General features: G+C 40.4%; 1 protein-coding gene across 1 annotated transcript in view; it reads right to left on the bottom strand.

Annotated features, from left to right (window-relative positions):
- Positions 1–117: 117 nt before the first annotated feature.
- Positions 118–13,795, bottom strand: part of l1cama (L1 cell adhesion molecule, paralog a) — a 57,233-nt gene continuing 43,555 nt past the window's right edge. Inside the window, exons 13-29 of the mRNA XM_053642715.1 lie at positions 13,249–13,409; positions 12,879–13,038; positions 12,602–12,726; positions 12,361–12,462; positions 11,159–11,356; positions 10,911–10,981; positions 10,576–10,801; positions 9,825–9,940; positions 9,285–9,513; positions 9,027–9,149; positions 7,706–7,879; positions 6,785–6,898; positions 6,327–6,476; positions 4,500–4,631; positions 4,313–4,385; positions 4,168–4,179; positions 118–3,684 (exon numbers count right to left, since the gene is read on the bottom strand). Coding sequence (XP_053498690.1) covers positions 3,435–3,684; positions 4,168–4,179; positions 4,313–4,385; positions 4,500–4,631; positions 6,327–6,476; positions 6,785–6,898; positions 7,706–7,879; positions 9,027–9,149; positions 9,285–9,513; positions 9,825–9,940; positions 10,576–10,801; positions 10,911–10,981; positions 11,159–11,356; positions 12,361–12,462; positions 12,602–12,726; positions 12,879–13,038; positions 13,249–13,409 — 2,416 coding nt within the window. The 3' untranslated portion in view covers positions 118–3,434. The remainder of the gene's footprint in view (positions 3,685–4,167; positions 4,180–4,312; positions 4,386–4,499; positions 4,632–6,326; positions 6,477–6,784; positions 6,899–7,705; positions 7,880–9,026; positions 9,150–9,284; positions 9,514–9,824; positions 9,941–10,575; positions 10,802–10,910; positions 10,982–11,158; positions 11,357–12,360; positions 12,463–12,601; positions 12,727–12,878; positions 13,039–13,248; positions 13,410–13,795) is intronic.

Here is a 13,795-nt window from a genome sequence, read left to right as displayed (position 1 = left end):
CCACAGTGATATTTGAATGGTTTTCACTAACCACCACACATATATTCGTCATTTAAGAACCAGAACAGTCTTCACCAGAGACTCAATAAAATTATAAATGAGGACAGAAGATGTAGCTTGTTCCATGGATTTTTATTCTTGAAGCATTTACATACAGTGGCTGATTCATGATTTACATACAGTATCATTTTCTATTACAAGCCCACCACAGTCACTGGCCCAGTCCTCCACTCAGCACCACGGCATAGACAAACGCAAAGGAAAAGCGACATGGACATGGCTATTCATCACTCAGCTACAAGTGCAATCCTCTCATTCAGATCCGATTTATTTAACGGTTTATTAGATCAAACAAACAAACATAGGATATACATGATATGAGAGATACTTTGAATCAAGCGATGTCTAGTCTTGGAGCTAGAACTGAGCCTAGAGAGATTTTTAAATGATCAGAAACTACGTTATATTTATAGGTAAAATGCCACAGTAATATGACGTATTATATGACAACAGGCAATGTTGCAGCTACAGCCTTCCGAAAAGCAAAACAGCTGTGTAGCGTATTTCTGCAAGTTCTGGGACATTAACAGAGCACGGACGTCTAGCAGCAGTTCGGTTGAACGTTGACACAATTCACATCACTTATTCGTCCTGTATGAAAATAAACGTCTAGGAGAACTTTGTCCTGAGTGTGTCTGTATAGCAACAACATAGAGGCCGACAAATTAAAACCAACAGTCCAGACTTACTGCATCACACACTTCCCCAACGAGTACACTTCACTGCAGGGGACTTAGTGCTTTCAATGAGCTTAAGTCAGCACATTGTAATTTCTCCCTGCACGTGTATATGTGTGTGTGTGTGTGCTGGATACAAACAAGACTCGAGTACCTCTGCTTCCTCATAGTGCTTGCGCAGGAATTGCTTCACAACAGATACACACAATACTGCAACTCGTAAGCAAACAGAGCAGGAAAGGAATTCTCAGAAGAAACCGATTGTGTTTTATTGAATGGCCATGAAGTTGTATTTTGCTTTTTCTAAAAACGACGTGATCGGATTTTCATCACAATATGAAAGGACAGCTTGTTTGGACTTCCTTTTTTAAGTTTTCCGAAAAAAAAAAAAAAAAAATCCTATTCTCTACTTATCTAGAACAGTTATCTTACAACTAACTAGACAAAAGGTCAAAGGTTAAGAATTAAAACATTAACAACCCCAAAACCCATGGTAATCAATCAACAAGACACGGTTACAAATAGAGGCCATAGCAAAACAATCGTTTGGAATTTATTTACATTCAAATAAATTTCGAGAGCTTTTTTTTTCTCAGTTTCTTCAGAACAACAAAATCGAAACTGTTTTTTTTTTTTTTCTTTTAAGCAGGCGTCTCGTGATGTTCTTGTTCAGTTTTATTCACATAACACTGCTTATCGAAACTTAAAGACAGCACGCACATCGCACATCGATCGAACCAGGAACAAATGCTATTTGGTATACAGGTAAGGAATCAAAATTCCGACCCCAACAAAGCATACATTCTCTGTGTAAGACACAAACTGGGTTAATTACACATGATTGTTTTAACCAAGCTGAAATTAGTGTATGTGTGTATGTGTGATGTGCTCTCTCACAACCCCATCAACTTCAATACTACCTCATACCCGAATACACCTCGGAAGTGTATACATATGGCTTTATACCAGCAGGACTGCAAGAGAGGATTTGTCAGTATACATCGTTTAATACACTATGCAGACTACAATACAAAGCGACACACACATATAGGGAGCTACGCACAAATGAGAAACGTTAGAGCTGAAAATGGTCAGGGTTCTGAGATGGCAGCTCTCTAATACTGGGCATGGCTAACTGCTAGAGTGACTACATACAGCCTGATATAAAGCACCTCATATCAGCGGATCATTGCATCGGATATATTTCTAAGTGCCGGCAGCTTGGCTATGGAGTCCTGGATGCGTATTTTGTAGAAGGACACAAAATTCAAGGAGAAAAAAAAAAAAACAACAAAAAACCTCACTCGAGAAAAGATGATCACAAAATTGTCCAAAAAAGTTTTTAAAAAATCAAATTAAAAAAATGCATAGATCTCAAACAATGAGGCAAGACAATGAAATGGCAAACCACATAACTATTTATATATGTATATATATAGATATAATAATGAACTACATCAATGCAACTCATATGCAATGTGTCGTACATATGCTTACATGATGCACTTACCAGGATTTTAAGGCCCTCAATCTCTTTCTCTGCTGTGCACACTGTCCTGTATTTGGCATTAACCATGCGGTGTCTATAAGTGTCCTTGTCACGTTAAATCTAAAGCGTCACTTTAAAAATCGTCATCGTTAAAGGAAAACTCTACTCTGAAACACCTTCAGTGTGTTAAATTGAAACATTTGTGATGTGTTTTTTTCATGTTTCCGGCGATAATTTGTTGGTCGGTGCTGTCTTTTGAGAAGTTAGAGGTCGTTTGTTGCCATTACGTCACATGGTGACATTGCTAGCACAGTTACAATGGCGTTTAATAAGAGAGAGAGAAAAAATATGTTCGCAATCTCAAACATAAGAGATAATTGCCAGGTTTTGTGTTAGCGCATAAAAAAACAAAAGAGCTCCTTTTTCTCTTCCGTTTTCTAGTGATGTTCAGTATCGTGTTAACGAGAAACAGCGGAAAGATTGGCGCAAACAGTGGATTCAGAGCTGGAGAATGTGATGACGAGCGCGGCAGTGTTGGTGGTACTAGCATGAAAGTTAACCTTTTGGAAGCTGATCTGTTTGAGTAGAGCGTACAGATGGTGAGGTGGGAGAGCCGGACAGACTAAAGGACTAAAGCACTGCTGCATCGCTCTCTTTATTTAGAGAGGAAGCAAGGGCGAAATCCTACAGGTGCCACGATCAAAGGCATTGTTAAGTGAAAATAGACCGACATGTCGATGAAATTAAAAACGTCTCATTACAAACTGAATCTCGGATGCCAGTGAATTATAAAGAGTAATATGTAAGTTGTTCACGGTGGATTTGTCCTTTAATGAAAGTCTATTCTGTATAATTTTATCAGGCAGGAAACTGGGATGCTTGTTGCAGGCTACTCTGAAAAGACATATTACAAGAGAAGAGAGATTTTTATCTGTAAACAATTCGCAAACATGGCAGTCCCTACACATAAGGTTAGTCTAGTCTATTGTAAATTATTCCTCCCTTCTGGCTCTACCAGAGGTGAAAGAGTTGGTCAGATTATGTCTAAAGTCAGTCCCAGCACTGTATCTGTTGTTTTTTTTTTACTTGGCATTTGCTTTAGCGTACACGTTGACATTGCACTGTGTGTAATATTTATTGTTTGGTCAGTCGTTCAGATACGAGTTGTGAGTCCAGGGTGGAGTCTTCTTCTGATTCACGCTGCCCCGCTAGTCGAGGACAACAGCAGAGTTGGGCAGGCCGTGGTTGGTAGCGGCAGATTTAAGGGGCGAGCTGTCATGCCTCTCGATCTCCAGCCCGTCTCTGACTCCGCTGCACTGACTGGCCAGAGACTCGTCCATGGTCACCTTGGTGTGAACGCTGTGGCTGTTGCCGTAATCATCCAGGCCATCGTCGCTACACAGCTTGCTGTCATCGCACAGAGACGGCTGGCTGGCTGTGCGCTTCTCTTCATTGTCACTTCACAGTGAGAAGGAGAGAGAGAGAATGGACGAAGTACTACAACTGAGACAATCCAAAAGCCACTTAAAAGTATTGGTATTCATAAGAAATTATATCACATTCAGAAAGGGAAATGTTTTAAGGTTCTGGCATTAAAATAACAGAAGAAATTAAGGACATTTTAATTATTATGAAAATAAGTATAGTAATTTATAAAGTAATATCTATTTTTTTTAAAAAAAAGTATTGTTATTATTATTAACAACATATTACACAATGTAATTGAATACAAATACATTTTTAAACATTTTAATCATGTATATAGTCAGTCCGTTTCTGTTTCCACTGAAACCACAACTGATTAGGTGTTATCACAGAGTTATTTTTAATTAATACTGCTCAATGTGTTCTATGTAGGAATGGGACAGCTTGGGATAGTGTTTAGCTCAACAGCAATATTCAGGCGCATGCATTAAAAAAAAACAACACTGCAAATCATACCTCTCTAGTGATCTGGAAAGCATTGAGGGAAAGCATTGGGGGGGAAAAAAGGGAGAGTGTGAGCAAAGTAAAGAAACAGGGCTGCCATTTACAGTCAAGCTGTGCGCTTCAGAAAAGCAAAGACGAATAGGTCACAGCAGCGCACCTGTACTCCCCGAACGTCTCATCCTTCATAGGCCGAGACTCCGAGTCCACCTGGCCCTCCTCCTTGTCTTTCACTGAGACACAGAGCAAAAACATTTACACAGTCCACACCAGTCATGCCAAATAAATGCTTCCCTAACAGACTCGTGTCCAAGTTTAGTGTCTGATCACTGAGGTAGCTGTCCTACCTGAATACTTTCCACCTTTATTCCGCTTGACAAAGCAGAGAATGAGCAGAAGCAGCAACAACAGCACGAGGGCGCTGATGAGCCCAATAAACCAGCCTTCAGTAGCAAAGCTACTCTGCTTCTCTGGCACTCCTACACACACACACACACACACACACACGTTCATTTTATCATAACTGTTGTGATGGGAATGTAAAATATATTTTTGCATACTTACAAGCATGTATTATATGTAATATATTTGTATTAACATAAAAAAGATTCAACTGAGACATAAACTGAACAAGTTTCACAGGCATCTGATGAACAGAAATGGAATAATGAGTAATGGGGGGGGGGGGGTCGTCAATATTAAAAGGAACAGTCAGTATCTGGTGGCCTCCAGCTGCTTTAAGCACTACAGCGCATCTCATCCTCATGGACTGCACCAGATTGGTCAGTTCTTGCTATGAGATATTACTCCACTCTTCCACCGAGGCATTTGCAAGTTCTAGATCACGTCTGGGGGGACACATGGTTACATGTAATTTTCTACTGTGAGGACGATCAGCTGTCCTTCCTGTCTCCCTGTAGCACTGTCTTAGGCGTCTTACATTACAGACATTGCAGTTTATTGCTCTGGACACATCTGCAGTCCTCATGCCTCCCTGCAGCAGGCCTGTGGCATGTTCACGCAGGTGAGCAGGAACCCTAGACATCTTTCTTCTGGTGTTTTTCAGAGTCAGTAGAAAGGTCTCTTTAGTGTCCTAAGTTATTGTAACTGTGACCTTAATCACCCACCGCCTGTAAACTGTTAGTGTCTTAAGGATTGTTCCACAGGTGCATGTGCAATAATAGTTTATGGTTCATTGAACAAGCATGAAAAACATCGCTTAAACCCTTTCCAATAAAGATCTGTAAATCTTATTTGGATTTTACAAAATTATCTTTAAAATACAGTCTCCTGAAAAAGGGACGCTTCTTTTTTTTGCTGAGTTTATATAATGTTCTTTTTTTTTTCTTTTTAATTAAGCACACTTATTTTCCACAGCTGTTTGTTAAGCATATTTTTACTTTTGCATACTAATTTGTTTGGTACGCACACGTATATTGCATGCTGTTTTTTAAAGAATGCATCCATACTTTGCACACTTATTTGTTAAGAGTGAATATTTAGTTCTGCATACCAATTTATTTAGCATGCATACTTATTTGTTTCCTAATTAAGCATACTTATTTTCCACAACTATTTCTTAAGCACATTTATTTTTGCATACTAATTTATTTAGCACGCATACTCACTTTGCACACGGATTTTTAAAGTATGCATGCGTATTATACACACTTATTTGTTAAGCGTGAATTCTACTTCCACATACCAACTTATTAAATATGCATAATTCTGTCATAATGTACACTCGTATTTCTGTACATAAATGAGTATGTTATTGGTAGAAGATTTCTATTAACGCTGTTATAGCTTTAGGAATTTTTTTCTATATAGACATGGATACTGTTATATCGGTGTCTTGAGCACACAATTTCATGCTTTTATGTAAAGCTCACATATTTCCAGGGTATTTTTGTCTCCTTTTTTTTTTTTTTTGGCAGGTGGCATGTGACTCAGACTATAAATGTCAAGATTTCTCAGGATGTGTGAGAATCCTGACAGTGTAAAGAGTCTGTATCTCTGACTGCTGTCGAGCATCACTGACTTTGCTGTTGCAGTACCAAAAACAAGCCTTGTCAGTTCTGTGGGATGTAGCTTACTACAAAACCCAGAAGGATGATGTCTCTGTGTGTGTGTGTGTGTGTGTGTGTGTGTGTGTGTGTGTGTGTGTGTGTTACCTGCTCCTTTTGTTTCTATGTTAGTTTCCCAGAAGGTACCATTGCTGAAGATGAAGCGCAAGCAGTATTGAGATCCAGGCTGGAGGCCCTGCATGGAGTAAAAGGACTGAGACGTGTTCACTTTCTCTGACTTCATCCATCTTCCGCGGCCTGAGAAAAACACCAAAACACAAACAGCACAAATACAAATGAGCACCGAGCCCTTCATGCTAAGTTCAAAGAGACCACTGTGATACACCATGGCACCAACAGTAAAGTGTACTATATGAACTATTGTATATGAGACCCTCAGCATATGCAAGTCTAATGTAATCACCAAACAATACATTATGTGACATACATAAATCATCCTACAAGCCTACTGTTCCTATTCCAGTAAGTCATTTAATATAAATGAGCAAAAGATAATAGCTCCATTAACAGGTTTTTTTTTTTTAAGCTCAGGGCAAAGCTCTTACCATTCGTCCTCATGTACTTGATATGGAAACCGACATTCCTTTGTCTCTCAGGAAAAACCCAGCTTAGATTAACTACCGACTCTCCGACAGACAAACTAAAGTTGCGAGGTGGACCTGTTTGTACACAAAAATAAAACACATCGTCAGTTATTTATATAGCAAAAGTGATCTGTTATCATTCCAGGCTCCGAGATGCACAGCGACCACCCAGCTCTGATATTCTGTGTGTTTAGGAAAAACATGTTCACAATCATGCCTTACTCTCAATCACTTGATCTCCACAGTCCTCATTACTCCTCATGTATGCTGCTTCATTACTATTTCACTTTCATGCTTCAAAGAAAAAGAGCTTCTTAGTATCACTAGCTGCCGCTTTAAGTGTCTCTAATCGAGTTGGGTTCTGCACTCTGCTTGCGCTGTGCATGCATGAAATATCACCCATGTGACCCAGATAAAAATGGTCCATATTACATCCTTTAATCTATAAAAATACAGAGGAAACAGCAGACGTGTTGGTCTGTCCTACTGAAATAATACAATGTAAAAAAAAAAGAGCTGATATGTATTTAATGATTCGAATGAATGAAAGGTATACAAGATATATCGATATATAATATATACACATATACATACATATATATACATACATACACACACACATATATATATATATATATATATAGAGAGAGAGAGAGAGAGAGAGAGAGAGAGAGAGAGATCTCATGTAGCCAGCAATTCAGTCTGATTCGATTCGATGTTTGATGCGGTTACTAGAGAATTAAGAAGTGTAATTGAGAAGTGGTAGGCCACGCCCCCTTTCTGGGAGCGACAGTAAGAGAGAACACACCTTCATTATTGTGCACAAAGAAACACAGAGAGAGAGAGAGAGAGAGAGAGAGAGAGAGAGACAGAACACTGCACCTCCATCAAGTGTAGTCGCTCCCACTTTGGTGATGGGCAGGCCTTCTCCAGCTGCAGTGTACCCCCGCAGGTAGAAACGATAACGGCTATGACGGTCCAGATCTTTAATGTTTATCTGATGCACTGTGGGGTCACCAATCTTCTCCACCTGCATGGGGCTGTCCGCATTGTCTACTGCAGAGAAAGAGACAGAAAGACAGGAAGACGAAACAGAAGGACTTAGTGAGAGACTTTGGATTGCTCTGTGAAGAGAGAATGCTGCGTGCTGACTTGGTGAGCTACTACAGACCAGAACTTGTTTCCACCGACACGCTGTCTTTATACTGAACTTAACAGCTGTGTGATAGAGAGTGAATCATTACAAAGGTGCAATATACGGTTTAGATGCAGAATTGTCGACCCAATTTTGACCCCTTGCTACGGCGACACTAGAAACAGACAATAGAAATCGACAACTACTATTTTTGGCTTCAGTTAAAGTAGCGTCAGTTCACTGAAGGGGACAGGACATGAAAGGACACATTTTCTTCTGTTAGAGGTTACTTTCATAACCACACCAGTTTTATCTAGGTGATCTGATCTGATTGGCTGAACCACTTATTAACACACCAGACATTTGCTAAAAAAAAAAACAAAAAAAAAACAATTGAAACCCTCATAGAATATGTAATGGTTATAATGGGAATGGGAATAATGTAAAAGTTATAATGGTAATTCTGTTGGTTTTAATGGTAATTGTAATGGTCCCTGTGGGTCTCTACTAGTCATCTGTTTCCTTCTATTGGTGGCATGTTATGTCTAATGGATACCATTAAGGACCCACTTCCTTAATACATCCTACTGCATAATGAAACCATTTAGTAAGGGTTTTAATGGTTAACTGATGATAGTTTGTAATGGTATTTGTAGTAGAAACCGTTCGAATTTCTGTGATGGTTTCTATTGTTGTTGTTTTATCCAGCAGGGCTGGTTTTTTTCTTGTTAGCAGTGTTGGCCCCTCTGTCATTATCCTCAGGCGTTGCTTATGCCCTGGATCCATATTTCCCTGTTGCCTAGAAACAGCATTATAACAACTTTAAACCTTTTCGACATGTGTTTATTCATGTTAAATCATGCAGTGAAACTAATAGGAAAGATGTGTATTGTAAAGATTAAGGAATGCGAGTCTGGACCACCATGTCCTCGAAGATTAAGGGGCTAATCTTTTCTCAGTCAAAAACACAAATTCAGGAGTCAAATGTGAACGATCCACAGGACAGAACCACACTAGAGAGCATTACAGTAATAGGTGTAAGTGTGCAGTGTAAGTGTGCGGACATACACTCTTTGTACTGTAGTAGGTATCCGACCAGAATTCCATTTTCTTGAGAAGGTGGAGTCCAGTGGAGAGTCATCTCCGTCTCAGAGGGACTGGACAATATCAAAGAAGTGGGAGGACCAGGAACTGTAGGAAAAGGGTGACACCGTAGTAAATAAATCTGTGCTTTCCTCTCTGTGCGTTTATGGCCAGAAAAGCATAAGTACACAGGGTTCCTAAACCTTCTACTCTTTTTTTTTTTAAAACCTCTGCTTCTCTCACCTCCCTCAGGCGTGTGGAAGGGCCGGGCTTCTGACTCGGGTCCATCTCCCTTGCTGTTGAAGACACTAACGGTGAGAGAATAGGAGGAATACGGCCGCAGGCCTCCCAGAACCTTTTTCTCCTCGTTAGCTCTGGTTGTCACTACAACCACATTCAGTGGCTCGCCTTCTCCACTGATGCACTTTTGGTGATGGTGTTTGCCGCAGGAGCCGTAGTACGCCAGGTGGATCTTAAAGGAGAACAGCGACAAATTCAGGTCCCGCTACTCTCTTTTATCAGTGCGATTAAATGGTTCAAATCTGCTTAGAACTTCAACATTCAAAACAGACTTGATTCACAAAATCTGCTGGTGGCTTGCACATTTCCCACAGGACAGAATCCAGATCCTTAGATGTGAATCTGGAGATTCAAGGCCCTGAGAGATCACAGTGCCTGTGCTAAACTTTTATCTCTGTACTTCAGTGAGAGCCTTCAGGGATCTGAGTCAAGTCAGCTCTTTAAAGCATGTAAAGATATTTTTATGGCAGAGTGTTGCAGTACCTTGTAGCCCATCAGATGTCCCTTCACGGTCTCGCTGTCTACCGGGGCCCACGTTACCCTGATGGCAGTGCTGTTGAGCAGATCCACTCCTACATTCAGAGGAGCGTCCACGGGATCTGAAGAACACACACACACACACACACACACGTGTTGACACACATTTGCTCATTTGAGCCTCTGGAGAATTTGAAGTACACACAGTCAGAGACAGCTGGGATAACCAGAACAGTTCACGTACACCACTTTTGCATCATGTTATGATTTTTGCTGTATTCTGTATTGGTTAAAAGGTGCAGTTTGTGCATTTTTTACACTTCTACAAGGAAAAAACAATATGAATCACATTACTATCATCAGTGGATTTGGCCAGTTTCTTCATTTCTGGCTGGGAAATTAGCTCCACCAGATGAAACAGTGTTGCTCAGCTCAGCCCCTCTTCCTCTCAAGACATCCCACAAGGCATACACATTTTACACTGAGTGTAGGTGGGGCCAGTTAGGGTGTAGAGGAAAGCTGGTCATTATTTTCAACCCAATTTCAATTCACCTCACTGTCAGCAGAGTGCTTAACATATTACAAAACTGCTCCTTTAAGCTTTTGGTACAAAAAAAGATGTTAGAAATGACTGTGTGTAATACTACATGGCAGGCCCAGACAGGGGCATTTATCCAAATCTGGAATTTGGCAAAAATCATGTCATGATTAGACTAATGGGATAAAGCTTTAGCCAACTTATTAACAGGAAACTCACAATCCTCTCCAGAGTAGCCGATGGTAGATTTAGGTTCTGGGCCCTCTCCCAGAACATTAACAGCCTGCACCTTAATGTCAAATGCGCTGAAATCTCCCACATCCATGACAACAAAGGGTGGTGAGGTGGTAAAGTTAGAGTGCCAAGATGGCCCACTGCCTACAACCTTCCTCCACATCACTTTGTAGCGGAAATCCGGGCCATTAAAGCTCCTTCTATCCATCTCCTGTAAGAACACATCGCTATGAGTTCCATACAAAGATCAAGCTGTATTACAGTACCAAAACAAGTTGCACACCTGTCTGATCAACTCAGTACATTTTCCTAGTTCCTACCTTCCATGTGATGACAAGCGTATCTGGGTCGAGGGACTCGCTGCGCACTCCTTCTGGGTTACTGCTTGGTCCTGTGGACAAAATGATATTAAAACATTCTCACAATACCATAAAGCAGTCACTTAGGGTGACTAATGGCCTCCTCTAAAGTGCGCTAGCAAGTGAGTTTTTTTTAATACACAAATTCGTTTCTTACACTCTCAAATTATCACAATGTTTTGGTCTAAGCTAAAGGAATGCGTTCTTACGATCTGCAGGAGTGGAGAAAGCTGCTGAAGGCTGGCTGGGGTCACTCTTGCCAATCTTGTTGATGGCAATGACCCGGAAGCGGTACGAGAGGAAAGGTTTCAGTGGGAGCCTGATGCGCCGAGTGTCTCCAGCTGCCCGCATAAGCTCCTCCCACTCCTCTGTGTCGGTGCTAGTCTCTTCAGCCTCCACCACATACTCTACACATATACACCACAAGTAGTTAGTAAGATATAGACATAGGAACCGAATACAACATTAGGCAACATGCTGAGCATACACTATACAGTTTAAACCCTTTTAATCTCACTTTCTTTATAAGCAGACCAAATTTCACTTGCTTTGGCTATGATTTTGTCACTTAAATTGTACAGTATATGGCCAAAATTATGTGGACATGTGACAATCAGACCAATATGTGCTTTTTAAACATCTCATTCCAGATTTAGTCCCCCCTTGCCGCTATAATAATCTAGGCTTGCCACTAGATTTTGAAACATGGCTGTGGGGATTTTCCCATTCAGCCACAAAAGCATTAGTGAGGTCAGGCATGTAGTCGGCATTCCCGTTCATCCCAAAGGTGTTCAGTGGGGTTGAGGTCAAGGTTCTGTGCAGGCCACTCGAGATCTTCCACACCAACCTTCTCAAACCATGCCTTTATAAACCAGTGAGCACAGGGGCACTGTCATGCTCTAACTGGTTTCGTCCCTATAGTTCCAGTGAAGCGAACCAGATATTACAGCTCTTTCATGTTACTTGTGGTTGAGATGCATATTTCAGTTCAGGAAAGTCTGTAGTTTATAGAAGTTTATATAGTAGAACATTTTTTTCCTAGGCCACCATGTTGGTTTCACCATTTCATTTCAACTCGGTACATAAACTTTTGCACTCAACTGTAATAAGAACTAAATGCGAGTAATAGTAAGCCTAGAGAAAATGGTTTTCAGAACTTTTAACTACTGGAAATGACTAACAAACAGAACTGAATATTGAATTGTGGGCCCTTCCCTATCAAAGTATGTACCTAAACCACAGTAATAGTGACACAGATCATTAATAATGGCACACAATGGACCGAAGACTGCGTTATACCGTGACAAATTGACAGAACATTTTTTTCCAGACAGGGGGATCATGATGCTTAATATCTCTTATTAAAGCAACATAGATCTAATGTGTGCTATACAAATCCTCACTTATGTACCTAAAATAGGGCTTTTGTGGTTATCCCCAGGAACCCATAACAGAGTTACTGCATGATCTCCAGTCTCAGTGATCTGCAGCATGGAAGGAGGGTCCGGTCGGTCTGAAAGCAAGAGAAAGGAAACATACATAGAAGGGATACTGTAGAATTCACATACACACCAGTCCAAATGTATGGTGTACGGTAATGTAGAACATTTATTTGTTCGATAGACTTTTTTTTTTTTTTTTTAATCTCATACCAACAACTGTGAGGCTGCCACTAGCTTCAGCCATGTCCAGACTTGTTATGACCTCACAACTATAAACACCCTCATCTTCATCCTGGACATCATTTATTATGAGCTCTGTCTCGTCAATTATGTACCTGAAACACAGTAATAGTAATAACAATAACATTAATGTCATCTGATTGAATAAAGAAAAGTAAATCAGCAGTGAATAGTCCAATCTTATCCACAGAGATGCGTTCCTGCAGCAAAACTTTAGCACTTTGTGGATAATATTCTGACATCCTACTTGTCTATATCAGAGGATTCATCAAGCTTCTTGTTGGTTCTCCTCCACAGGATTTGAGGCGGACCCAGATTGCCGTCCATCTGGTACTGACAGGTGAAGGTGGCCGTCTTCCCCTTCTGAACATACAGGGCCTGAGGAGGATTCACGATCACTGTCTGGTCTGATAAGGACAAAGGAAACAGTGGTTACCCAACGGAAACTCAGACAGCTCACACCAGCACCTACTCTAATGACAACTAATATTAAAAAAGCTGCAAAGCTTTGATTAAAGATATAGTCAGTATCTGATTCTAGTCCAGAAAATGGAGCACATATCTTTAACAAAAATAAATAAATCAAGTGTGAGCATATGTTTGTGTCGGTTACTCACTGAGGACTTCCAGCTCGGCAGTGATGCTGAGTTTGTCTTCACCCACTGAGCAGGTGTACAGTCCTGTATCATTGTAGGATACATTGCTAATCTCCAGAGTACCATTGCTTAGCTGATTCATCCTGGAGTTGGAAATGACAAAGTCCCAGGTTTCACGCTCCCTGAGAACACACACAAACATACAGTCACACACTCATAACTGCATACTGTGATACTGCAAAAATTCATAATACTTGAAAGATTTTTCTGCCATAACTCGCTGTATTTCTGAGTCGGACTCTGCACTTTCATATCATCTTACTACCAGTGGCATGTAGTAAAGAAGTAGAAATCGGCTGCCTTATCGGCTGTTAGTGTACTTAAATATGTTTTGGGAATACATCTGCTTTAATTTTTGCTTTTAATTCCGTTTCTGTAATTTAACGTAAATTTTTACTTCTGCCCCGATAAATTTCCCCTTGATTCCTTTATTACTTAAAATGAACCCTTTAGCCAAGAAAAGATTTGTCTTAAAGAGCTGACACAAATGCGCAAACGACACACTACT

Source organism: Ictalurus furcatus, chromosome 15 (assembly GCF_023375685.1).
Source record: "Ictalurus furcatus strain D&B chromosome 15, Billie_1.0, whole genome shotgun sequence".
NCBI lineage: Eukaryota > Metazoa > Chordata > Actinopteri > Siluriformes > Ictaluridae > Ictalurus > Ictalurus furcatus.
The sequence above is the reverse complement of the archived record's forward strand: the minus strand, read 5'-3'. Positions and strand labels throughout refer to the sequence as shown.